The sequence below is a fragment of the Pan troglodytes genome, chromosome 7 (assembly GCF_028858775.2).
Source record: "Pan troglodytes isolate AG18354 chromosome 7, NHGRI_mPanTro3-v2.0_pri, whole genome shotgun sequence".
Lineage (NCBI taxonomy): Eukaryota > Metazoa > Chordata > Mammalia > Primates > Hominidae > Pan > Pan troglodytes.
Window position 1 is genome coordinate 9,087,533 of NC_072405.2, and position 12,495 is coordinate 9,100,027.

Genomic DNA, 12,495 nt, shown 5'->3' on the forward strand with positions numbered 1-12,495 from the left:
TTCTTTTGCTCTCATCGCTAGTGAGCCTCTCAGCTGTGCATTTTGTTGGAAGCATTTTCTCATACTCTCTTTTCATTCTGTCCTTTCTGTCCCCTTTAACTTTTAGAGCTGCTGCTTTTGCAGAGAAGAGTAAGTACCTGTTGGATTGTAACCTGGATGGTGAATTATTTGGGGTGGGGCAAAAGGGTCCATATTTTGGAGGACCAACTTTGTGTATTAAATAATAACCAGCAATCCCCCACCCTGATGTAACAACGCCACCAACACCACACCCTGTCCTGGAGCCCCATGTCCTGCACCACTGGTCCTTGCACTGCTTTCGGCCTTAGCCCCGTCACCCCTTGGACACCCTCCCTCCTCCCTTGCAGAACCTGCAGCCCAGACACCCAGGGCCCCTTCACTTTCTTTCCCTCCCTTCCTCCCTCCCCTCCCCTTCCCTCCCTCCCTCCCTCCCTCCCTCCCTTCCTTCCTCCCTCCCTCCCTTTATTCTTTTTTTTTTTTTTTTTGACAGAGTCTTGCTCTGTCACCCAGGCTGGAGTGCAATGGCATGATCTCGGCCCATTGCAACCTCTGCCTCCTGGGTTCAAGCGATTCTCCTGCCTCAACTTCCCGAGTAGCTGGGATTACAGGCACCCGCCATCATGCCTGGCTAATTTTTGTATTTTTAGTAGAGACAGGTTTCATCATGTTGGCCAGGCTGGTCTCTAACTCCTGACCTCAGATGATCTGCCCGCCTTGGCCTCCCAAAGTGTTGGGATTACAGGCGTGAGCCACTGCGCCTGGCCAGGACCCCGTCACTTCCTGCCCAACTCAGGGACACACGCGGCTCTCCAGGCCTTCCGTCCTTGGTGAATTCTTCACCCTTCAAGCCCAGTCCCCATCTCACATTTCCTCTGGAGTGTTTCTCCCCCCACCCCTTCACAGAGTCTGTTATCTCCTCATCTACCTTCCCTTGGCTTTGGTTTATCCCTCAACTGTAAACATATAAATCTTTTTCTTTGGTGCTCGCTCTCTCCTGAGCATAAACTCCTCCCCACGTTCACCTTGGTACCCACTGCTGCTTACATGGCTCCTGCTCCGTGGGAACGTCCCGCAGATGTTTTCCTAACCAAGGTGCTTTCCCGTTGCAGATCGTGGCAGGTTGATTGGCGGCTTGCCTGACGTGGTGACCATCATGGAAGGGAAGGTGAGGATTCTAAACTTGGCCGGGGCGGGGGTGTCAGCACGGTGCGATGGACACAACCCCTTCTCTTGGGGCGGAGCAGAGGGAACCCAGTGAGGGGCTTCTGTGTCCTCACTCAGCCTGCAGGGAACCCAGAGTCCCCCCGACTTTTCTGCCCCTCCTAGACGGCTTGGAATAGCCCCTGTATTCTTAAAGGAAGGAATCACATAACATTCCGAATCCACAAACCTGTGTTCACAGGAACACGTTGTGCCACTCGGGCACCTCAAGGCAGGCGCTGTGGCTTTGGGTGTTTCTATGCCCCTGTGGCCATTCACCCGGAGGAGCAGCTGCAGGATGAGGCAGCCACACCCGCCCTGACCTACCTGCGTGTGTGAAGGTGCAAGCCCCCTGCTTCTAGTGTGAAACAGCACAGCTTTTACAACACGAAGGGGAAAAAAAATCTCTGCTCCTATTCTCAAGGTCATTGTGGAACACATCATGGAAGCCACTTATTGGAGTTTAATTTGTTGCCTGTCAGGAGAATTATTGAGATCTAATTGATAGCTCTCTGGTTGCTTCAGTGGGTCTAACTCAATGTCACAGGGACAGAGATACTTGAGAAAATTTTATTAGCCCAAAAGACAAAAATTTATAGACCTCTTCTTTAGTAGCTAATGGAAGCCTAGAGAGCTCTTGAGATCTCATCTTAAGGATGTAATTGAGAAATTAGCAATCGTTTTACTTTATCCTAGGCTGAAAGCATGTTTTAATTAAGCTTCAAGAATGCATTTTTTTGCCTCCAATTTACCAGTTATAAAACGATATATTCAATGGGTTTGCCAGAGGAACTGGTAAGAGGGATCCATAACTCTAAATAGAAAGGAAATTTGGGAGCAGACTGGATATATCTACTATAAAACATAGAGCTTAATTAAATTACTTTCAAATTCTTTAATTGACTTAGGCTATGGATAAAAGCTAAGAATAAATAGGACACATGCTCACTGATTTTTTTACGAGCTGGCCTGTGAAGTGGTGAACCTGTTCCCTGCTGTCCTCTGCCTGCTCTGTCCAGAGCGGCGCTCATGTACATAAAGCCTTGTTGGTAAACAAACGATTGAAGGACCAATAAATATAACTGAGTGTGACCTGGAGCCCACCGTCCGAGGGGGTGACATGACTTTCCTTTTTCTAACTCTTCCTTCTCCACCAACCTCTTCCTTCCAAAGACCTTGAATCTGACCTGCACGGTGTTTGGAAACCCTGACCCCGAAGTGATTTGGTTCAAGAACGACCAGGACATCCAGCTCAGCGAGCACTTCTCAGTGAAGGTGGAGCAGGCCAAGTACGTCAGCATGACCATCAAAGGCGTGACCTCCGAGGACTCGGGCAAGTACAGCATCAACATCAAGAACAAGTATGGCGGGGAGAAGATCGACGTGACGGTGAGCGTGTACAAACACGGGGAGAAGATCCCGGACATGGCCCCGCCCCAGCAAGCCAAGCCCAAGCTCATCCCGGCGTCTGCCTCCGCGGCAGGCCAGTGAAGGCGTTTTCCTAGCCTGGAGATGGGAAAATATGCTTGGCAGAGACAGGAATGCTGTGTGCTTGTTCCAAAGGAGCAGCTGGCATCCGAGTGGTGTCCTGTGTGGGCTGATAGTTGATCACACATTGTGCTTTTGATTTTTGCATTTGGTGATGAATATTTTATACCCGTCTAAGGGAGAAAGCTAATGTTTTCCACAAGACTGAACAACGTGTATTTACACGAGGGCAGACGGCAGATGCCTGACAGAGAGTGGGTTGGCAGACAACACACTAGCATTTTCACGGGTGTGGGCACATGGGTGTGGCACCTGGACGTGTGCAGCATGTGGCGGTCTGTGTGAAGCCACCGTGCTTCTCTTTGGGGGGCCGTGAGATCTAGCATCTCTGAAATCCTGGCTGTGGAGGCTTTGAAGCATGCGTTACCTGGTTAAGCTTGTTTTCTCTTGCTTTAGGCGAATAAAACTTTAAAAATCACCTTGTTGTGGTTTTCCTGTACCAAATCACACCTACCTGCCCCTGCTCACCCCCCTGGCTTGTTTAATAATGGGTTATCATGCACTTTCACGGCTGGTGGGGTGCAGATAGTGCACTCACCCTCCAGATAGCAAGGCATGGTGAATCACACCCCCAAAGCCCCTCCGACCCACGGGGCTGGGCTGCCGGCCCCCAGCGGCACCCAAGACGGCACCAGTCCTAAGAAGTGTGCGTTTTGTGCAAGGCTTAGAAAGGCCACCTAGTGATTATACCACGGATCTAAAAGCCTCTGTAGAGGAAAATGAAATGCAAAGATGGCTCTGTTCCTTTTTAGTGTGCTAATGAATTAGGAAGGGATTTCAAAAGAAAGAAGGCGCTCATTCAGAATGATCACTCCAGTAGCCATGGAGGAAAAATAAAAACTTGGCTGCCTACACAAGGCCTCTTGGTGAAGTTAAAAAACGTGTTTAGGAGGAACGTACCCTCTCTTTGAACTTTTTCCTCCTTTGTTTGGAAAGAGGCTGAAATTCTTCTGGCATAAAAATCCCATTTCAATATTTTAGTTTTATTGTTGCTTTATAACAGAAAAAGCTTTGATAATTAAGAGTGTTTTACCTTTCTGTGTCATTAAGGGCAATCCAAATTTTACGAGATTTTGTTATATTTTTCTAAGGTAATAATACAAATCCTGAGAATTAAATATGTCCCCAATAACATAAAGCTCGCTGAGCTGGTTTCCATGGCAGTAAAGTGAGTATCAGCAAGAATTTTATTTTTGTTATTTCTCCCTTTTCTGTCGTGCAGGTGAACTTGAGCGGAGTTTGTTCTTATTGCGTGGTGGGAGCCGCATTTTCCAAAGCGTGCTTGGCAAGGGTAGGCGCAGACAGTCTCAGTTTGACCTTGATTTAGTTAAACAGATTTTGTTTATTTTCCAGTTTAAACAGTCATTTTTGTTTAGCAATCGTGGTTCATGGGAAAGAATTCAAATGGTTGTGAATTTCTTGAAGCCATATATACTATTTTTAATAGACCTCCTTTTTGAGCAGTTTTAGGTTCACAGTAAAGTTAAAAGGAAGGTAGAGATCTCCACTCCAACCCCTACCCCCACCACAGCTTCCCCCACTACCAACACCTCCCACCAGAGGGGTGTGCTTGTTACAACCGCTGCACCCACACTGAAGCGTCACCATTGCCGGGGGCTGGAGTTTACCCTGGGCACACTCCTGGTGCTGTTGGCTCTGTGGGTTTGGTCGGGTGATCAGGACTCAGGTCCACCATTGTAGCATCATGCACAGTCTTTTCTCTGCCCTAAAAATCTTCCCTTCAACCGCTGAGCATTTTACTGCCTCCATAGTTTTGAGTTATAATATTTTTTAAAAGACTTTTTTTTTTTAAAAAAAAATAATGAAATAGTCTTAGACATGCAGCAAAGTGTCTTTACAACGGCACAGAGAGCCCAGTGGACTCCACAGTCTTCCTGTTGTTCACGTCTCGCGTTGCTGTGGGGCAAGACGATGGCCTCACCTCCAGGTGGCCTTCAGACCTTGCTGGGTTCCCCCAGTGCCCTCTCTCTGTTCCAGGACCCATCGAGGACACCAGATGAATTTGCTATTCACGTCTCCCAGCCCCTCCTTCCTGCGATGGTTTCTGTCTGTCCTTGCCTTTCATGACCTTAGTGGCTTTGAGGAGTTTTGCTGGTTATCTTGTAGGATGTTCCCCAATCCAGGTCCCCAGTCCAGGGAAGACGATCTTCGTGTGATGAGACTGGGGGTGTGTGCTTTTGGGAAGAGGAGTCACGTGGGGTGCCCGACATCCGCTAACCTTCATCACTTGCTCAGGTGATGTCTGCCTGCTGTCTCCCATGAAATGCCTGCTTTTTCCTCTTCTCCTTCTATTCCTTGGGAGCCTGTCTCAGCCCAGGCCACCCTCAAAGAAGCAAGAGCATGGAATCACGTTCACCTCTCGGAGCAGGAGCATCTACCTCTGTTATTTGCAATTCTTCTGCAAGAAAGATTGTCTCCTCTCCCTATTTATTTATTTATCCCATCATTTACTGACATCTGTATGGACTCTTGTGCTGTATTTCATCTCTGGGATGTGACCCATGTTTCGCCATGCATTTTCTTTCTTTTCTTTCTTTCTTTCTTTTTTTTTTTTGAGACACAGTCTCCCTTTGTTGCTCAGGCTGGAGTGCAGTGGCACGATCTCGGCTCACTGCAACCTCTGCTTCCCAGGTTCAAGCAATTCTCCTGCCTCAGGCTCCTGAGTACCTGGGATTACAGGCACTTGCCACCATGCCCAGCTAATTTTTGTATATTTAGTAGAGATGGGGTTTCACCATGTTGGCCAGGCTGTTCTTGAACTCCTGACCTCAGGTGATCCACCTGCCTTGGCCTCCCAAAGTGCTGGGATTACAGGCATGAGCCACCGCGCCTGGCCTACTTTCTTGCTCAGGTTTTTCCAGTGTTGGCCACAGGGAGCCCTTTCTGCAGGCCTCCCGGGTCTGTTCACAGCTGCCTCTTTGGGCACAGCCTGGTTTTCTGGCACTGCAGGACACCCAGGCTCATCTGTGTGTTCCCTGCTCCAGTCCTAGACCCATTTCTCCAAGGACCCCTGGTTCCTTTTACTAGAGGGTGGGATTAGAAGCCAAGATCTGGGTGCCGCTGTGTTTATGCAAATGAATATCTCAAGATATGTGATGCCAGTCGGATCACCCCTACTCCCTCAGGGCAGAATGCGGAGAACTGAGCACCTGGAAAGACATCTAGGTCGCCCACTGCCTGTCCCTGGAAATACTGGGCTTACCTGTCTCGGAGGAAGTAAGTGTTCCGCCCTTTCATCGCTTTTTTAGAATCTGTGCATGTGGCAGTGGAGGCAGCGAATGCTCAGCACGGAGAGGGCGGTGGTTGGAGCTCTTCGCCTGAGTCGTTTCATTTGACAGCTGTGAGGATGACACAAAACAAGGAACGAGAAGACACCAGGAGGGTACAGAGTCATTTGCCGAGGTATTGATTCTGTGAAAAAATTAAATTTTCCTAGAGCCATTTGGAAATACATTTCATACGTTGTCGGCATCCCACTTCTCTGTCCCTTAGTGCTTTGGTGGTTTCCCAAGAACAAGGAGCAGAGTGTTCCCTTGTGTTTCCACAGCACAGCTGTTAAAGTCGAGGGACCCGACCGTCACACAGCAGCGTGATCTGCAGTCCTTATGCTAACCTTGCCAGTCATCCCGATAATGTCCCTGGAGGCGTTCCCCAGCTGGAGTCCAGGATGCGGTTTGGGCTCACGTGTTGGGTTTAGTTGCCACAGCTTTACTTCTCTGGAAGACCCTTCTTTGTCATTAGTGACGCGGGTAATTTTGGAGAGCCCAGGCCAGCTGTTCCACAGAGCAGTTCTCCTTCCAGGACCTGCCCAGGGGTCTCCTGACTCCATCGGGGCTGCACGTCCTGGGGGTGTGACTGTGTGTCTGGGGGTGTGACTGCGCATCCTGGGTGTGTGACTGCACGTGTATTCTGAGAGCTCAGTTACAGAAAGAATGAATTTGACATTCACAGGATTATGAAATACGGGGCTTGGGGGTGGAAGTGAGGCTTTTTAAATAAATCAAGTAGCTGCTAAAAATGACTATCAGTTCAACAGCTTCTGTGGTCACCTCTTGAGAATCGTTAGATAAAAATTGCTGGTGCCCAGCTGAAGAAGTTATCTTCCTGGGAGATGCTGAGCCCAAGAGAGTAAAGGTTGTGTCTGTGGGAGTGTAAATGGTGGAAATTTGACTCAGCATGAAAAAAACAATAGTTCATCAAACTAACAATGTTAGGAGTCATTGGCTTCCAAAATGGAGGCAAGGGCTAACAAGAGTGAGACAAACATTTTTTGCAGACTAACTCATTCCTGCTTATTACCTGGAGAATGTGCTAGTGTGTTCAGCTCATATGAGACATAGAAGGATTTTGCATTTTACAAAAGTAAGTAAAACTGCCCATAGACTAATTTTTATGCTTGATTTTAGCCAAAGGGAGAGAAGTGATCATATCCCATTTTTAAGAAATAATTTTGAAGCCAATTAATTTCTTTCAACTCTACCTTCTCAGGCCAGAATGAAATTGTGTAAGGTTAGAAAATGAACCCAAGATCCCTTACTGGGAACCACGTTATTTTTCAAGCCTCCGAAGGACATGTTGGAGGAAGTGCTGCTTCGTGCAGAGAGAGAGAGACCCAGGAACAGAGGCACCATTTGTTTTGTAGGATTAAGTAGACCTCACTTTATGTTAAATGGATATGGAACAGTGAGATGTACTGCAGATAAACGAAGAGGCATTTATACCATTTATTAAAAAATTGGCTACTTTCTAAAGGATTCACACAAAGTTTCTTTACTGTACAAACATTAAGCCAAGACCTATTCCTTATACTGTATCACAACTGCACTTTCATTTTTGGAAAAGGAGGATCATTCTGTATGTGTTTCCATGGCTGAGAGTGAAAATATGCACCATGGACAGGGCTTGTATGGACCACACCAGCCTCACTCCATGGGTGACAAATACGTGGCTGATGGCAGAGCGTGAATTTTTTTTTCTTTTTTCTTTCTTTTTTTTTTTGGTGAGATGGTGTCTTACTCGGTTGCCCAGGCTGGAGTGCAATGGCATGATTGATCTCGGCTCACTGCAACCTGCGCCTCCTGGGTTCAAGCCATTTTCCTGCCTGAGCCTCCCAGGTAGCTGGGACTATAGGTGCCCACCACCACGCCTGGCTGATTTTCATGTTTTTAGTAGAGATGAGGTTTTGCCGTGCTGGCCAGGCTGGTCTCAAACTCCTGACCTCAAATGATCTGCTCGCCTCGGCCTCCCAAAGTGCTAGGATTACACAGGTGAGCCACCGCACCTGGCCAAGCGCGCGCTGTTTTTTTCCCACAAAACCTGTAACCCAGGAGTACAGTGGGAGTCATCACGGGAACTTTAAGGACTTAGAAGATTAGAAACCATAAGCAGATTTAGAAATTAAATTTCATAAAAGCATACTTACAGTAATGATGACATTCAACATTCAACAAAGGAATATAACTTTTTTTTTTTTTTTTTTTAAGACAAGTTCTTACTCTGTCACCCAGGCTGGAGTGCAGTGGTATAATCTCAGCTCACTGCAGCCTCTGTCCCCCGAGTTCAAGCGATTCTCCTGCCTCAGCCTCCCAAGTATCTGGGACTATAGGCATCCACCACCAGGCCTGGCTAATTTTTGTATTTTTAGTAGAGACAGCGTTTCACCATGCTGGCCAGGCTGGTCTTGAACTCCTGACCTCAAGTGATCCACCTGTCTCAGCCTCCCAGTTTTAGGCCATTCTTTACCAATCCTCTTTGTGCGTGTGTGTCTACATGATTTTTTAAAAATATTTTATGTTTAATTGACAAATAATAACTGCAGTATATATTTGTAGGGTGAACTGTGAAGTTTTGCCATATGTTTACAATGTGGAATGACTAAATCAGGCTAATTCACACATCCATCACCTCACATACTAACCATTTTTTTGTGGTGAAAACACTGAAATTCTGCTCTTTCAGCAATTTTGAAATACACAATGCATTATTATCTATTATACTGACCACTCTGTGGGATCACTCTCTAAGCTTAGCCTTCCTATCCTACTGAAACTTGGTACCCTGTGGCCGTCATCTCTCCTTTCTCCATCTGACCCTCTCCCCAGCCTCTAGTAACCACCATTTAACCACCATTCTACCCTCTACTTGTATGAGTCTGTTTTTTAGATTCCACATATGAATGAGAAGATGTGGTATTTGTCTTTCTCAGCCTGACTTATTTCACTCAGCAGAATGTCTTCCAGGCTTATCCACGTTGCCGCAAAGGACAGGAGTTCCTTCTTTTTTAAGGCTCACTTTGGTATTCCATTTCTACATTTCCATTATCTTTTCATCCCTTGATAGACACTGAGGTTGATTTTCCATCTTGGGTACCGTGAACAGCGCTCCATGAACACGGGGTGCAGGTTCTCTTCCACTCACTCATTTTATTTCCTTTGGGTACATAGCCAGAGGTGGAATTGCTGGGTCGTATGGTAATCCTATCTGTAGTGTTTTGAGGAATTTCCACACTGCTCCTCAGGATGGCTGTATTAATTTACATCCCCGCCAACAGAGCACAAGGGGTTCCTCTTCTGCACACCCTCAGCAACACGTGGAGTCTCTTTTCGACAACAGCGTCTGAACAGGTGTGTATGAGTGACAGCGCATTATAGTTTTAATTTGCATTTCCCTGATGATTATTTATATTGAGCATTTTTTTTCAGATTGGCCATTCTGATATCTTCTTTTGAGATATGTCTCTTCAGAGCCTTTGCCCCAGTTTTTAATTATTTCTTTTATTGTTACTGAGGTGTTTGAGTTCCTTATGTATTTTTGGATAATATTTTCTTTTCCTTTTTTTTTTTTTTTTGAGACAGAGTCTCACTCTGTCACCCAGGCTGGAGTGCAGTGGCACTATCTTGTCTCACTGCAACCCCACCTCCCAGGTTCAAATGATTCTTCTGTCTCAGCCTCCCGAGTAGCTGGGACTACAGGCACCTGCCACCACGCTTGGCTAAATTTTGTATTTTCAGGAGAGACGGGGTTTCACCATATTGGCCAGGCTGGTCTTTAACTCCTGATCTCAGGTGATCCATCCACCTCAGCCTCTTTGTTCTGTTGTTTCCTTTGCTGTGCAGAAGATTTTCCGTTTGTTGCAATCTCATTTGTTTGTGTTTGCTTTTGTTGCCTGTGCTTTTGGGGTCATATCCAAAAACATCTTTGCCTGGACCAGTGTCATGGAGCTTTTCCCTGTTTTCTTTTAGAGCTTCACAGTTTCAGGTCTTACATTGAAGTCTTTAATCTATTTTGAGTTGATTGTTGCCTATGGTGTCTGATAACGGCCAATTTCACCCTCTGCCTGTGGAGATCCAGTTTCCCCAACACCGTTGATTGAGGACACTATCCTTTCTCCATTGTGTGTTCTCAGCACCTTTGTCAAAAACCGTCAACCATACGTGTGCGGGTGTGTTTCTGGGCTCCGTCTCCTGTTTCACTGTTTATCGTTTCTCTTCACGGAAGTTTTTATGTGGAGTGCGGGTCTCTCCTCCTGTCCCACTTGTATGTGGTCTTATAGATGTTGAGGGATATATCCGCTCTGTCTTTAGGCCTCCTCTGCACATTCACTTTTTAAAATGAGGCTGTTGGAAAGTTGGGCTTGTTCCTCATTGCTTTCAAAATTGTTTTGTCCCCCTAGGAGTAGAAAGTTGACTTTTGCACACATTGCTGGCAATGATTAACACAACTGGTCAAAGTATGTATCTCCATCACACATGTCTAGATAAAACTATAGATGACATTTGTGATTCCCATATAAAGTAAATCACCAACACCCAGGTTTACCTTTGTCTATCAGGGGCACACGCGCCCACAGCACACAGGAGGTGACTCAGTGTGGAGCCCTTGGCTGGCAGTCTGCGATCTGTCGAGTCAAGTCCAGCCGATTTCCCTGGTGCTGAGATGCCCCTGATGGCCGCTCCAGCTCTCAAGCACAGTGTGGCCTGGGGCAGGTGGGCTGGATGTTGGCCAGTCACACGGGCCTCTGAGCTTTCTTCTGAGACTCTCGGGCTGAAAGCATGGGCCACCTGGGGTGGGTTTTTTTTTTTTTTTTGGTTGTTGTTGTTTTGTTTTTTGTTTTTTCTTTTTTTGACAGAGTCTCACTCTGTTGCCTAGGCTGGAGTGCATGATCTCGGCTCACTGCAACCTCTGCCTCCTGGGTTCAAGCGATTCTTCTGCCTCAGCTTCCCAAGTAGCTGGGATTACAGGGCCCGCCCCCTCCCCCCAACATCTGGCTAGTTTTTTGTATTTTTAGTAGAGACGGGGTTTCACCATGTTGGCCAGGCTGGTCTTGAACTCCTGACCTCAGGTGATCCACCTGCCTACAGCTCCCAAAGTGCTGGGATTATAGGCGTGAGGGTGTTTTTTAAAACACACTTGGTTCCCTTAGATCACCTTTGATGCCTACCTTGTTAGAAAAGGAACTCTGTTTAAAAGCCTTCCCGAGGCTGGTTCGCAGTGGCTTGGAGTTTTGAGCTCAACTGAGGGTGGCGGTTTATGGGAGAGCTCTCAGTGGCTTCTCTGTGTCTTCATAGGATTCGGCCAGACCCTTTCCTGTGGACGCTGCCTCTCACCCGTTTTTGTCTGCCCCCCTTGGGAGTCATGCTATAAGGCAGTCGTGCCCTGAAATGCTCTCATTCTCAGCCTTTAAAACATTCTTATGACTAAATTCAGTGAACCTGGAGAAAAGTCCTCCAACCTGCTTCACTCTGCTCCAGGCCCTGTGAAGCCTCTAGATGTCACTGGGAGAACAGACACGGAGCGCCTGCCCTGCCGCCAAGCCAGATCCATCTTTTTGATGCAAACACATCACTTAGCGAGTGGAAGATTATTAAAGGCATTATACTTACCCCAGTGACAAGGACAGTTCCAGCAAATTACAGTTTCCAGGAAATAGCAGGTCATTTTGAAGGCAATAATATAGCTTCTTAATCTGCACATGATACACATTAGGAGGGATAAAACATATCTTTTGAGATATTACAAGGCTCTTATTACATCAGTGAAGTCATAAAAATGTGTGATCTACACATTAAGTTTGGGTATGAATTTTAAATATTCCATGTTTCAAAGAGGCATGTCAAAGGGAGCGGGCTCACTCATTTTTCAAAGCAGTAAGTTACAGCATTGAAATATTTCACATGAAGCGTGTGATACTGCAAAGCTATCACAGGGTGAGGCAGGGCCTGAGTCAGGAGTTTCTGGGTCTTCAGGGAGCTGTGTTCACCCTGGTGTCCTGATCTGCCCTTGAGCTTTTTCTCCATGGTGGTTCAGCCTCTCAATTTTCATAAAGACTTTCTCATGTTTGGGAAAAAGCAGTGGTTGGGAGCCATTAGAAACTTCTCTTATGCTTTGTTTTGTAGAGGCTAAACATGGTCAACACTTGTGATTTTTATTTTTTTAATTGCCTTTTTCAGCTGCAGTTAAATTATGAATGAAAGGAAAGATTGCATTATAATAGTCTCATTTTTCACTGGCTTAAAAATAGATGAATATCTTATTTAGACATCATTTTACCTGTAGGATCATGACCATATTTTTTAAAGGGGGGCATATTTAAAAGGTATATTGAAGGGGAATAATAAAAGGGAATCTTAGAAAGGTACATTAAAATGAAAATTAAAATAGAAGATCCAAGACTGATTGAACTTTATGACACCAAAAGAAACACCC

At 46.3% G+C, this 12,495-nt stretch overlaps 1 protein-coding gene and 1 long non-coding RNA gene across 5 annotated transcripts in view; one reads left to right on the forward strand and one right to left on the reverse strand.

The window, feature by feature from the left end:
• MYOM2 (myomesin 2) overlaps window positions 1-3,187 on the forward strand; it is a 131,671-nt gene extending 128,484 nt beyond the window's left edge. For all 3 annotated transcript variants that reach the window (XM_063816856.1, XM_024344984.3, XM_054656508.2), the window contains 3 exons: window positions 107-129; window positions 1,131-1,186; window positions 2,395-3,187. In XM_063816856.1, the coding sequence (XP_063672926.1) occupies window positions 107-129; window positions 1,131-1,186; window positions 2,395-2,712 (397 nt within the window). In that variant the 3' untranslated portion in view covers window positions 2,713-3,187. The remainder of the gene's footprint in view (window positions 1-106; window positions 130-1,130; window positions 1,187-2,394) is intronic.
• LOC107976219 (uncharacterized) overlaps window positions 1-12,495 on the reverse strand; it is a 44,075-nt gene that overhangs the window by 11,775 nt on the left and 19,805 nt on the right. Inside the window, exons 2-3 of one of the 2 annotated variants that reach the window (XR_001719988.4) lie at window positions 11,673-11,755; window positions 5,993-6,128 (exon numbers count right to left, since the gene is read on the reverse strand). This is a non-coding gene — a long non-coding RNA (uncharacterized LOC107976219). The remainder of the gene's footprint in view (window positions 1-5,992; window positions 6,129-11,672; window positions 11,756-12,495) is intronic. The other variant, XR_002941915.3, reaches the window with a different exon arrangement.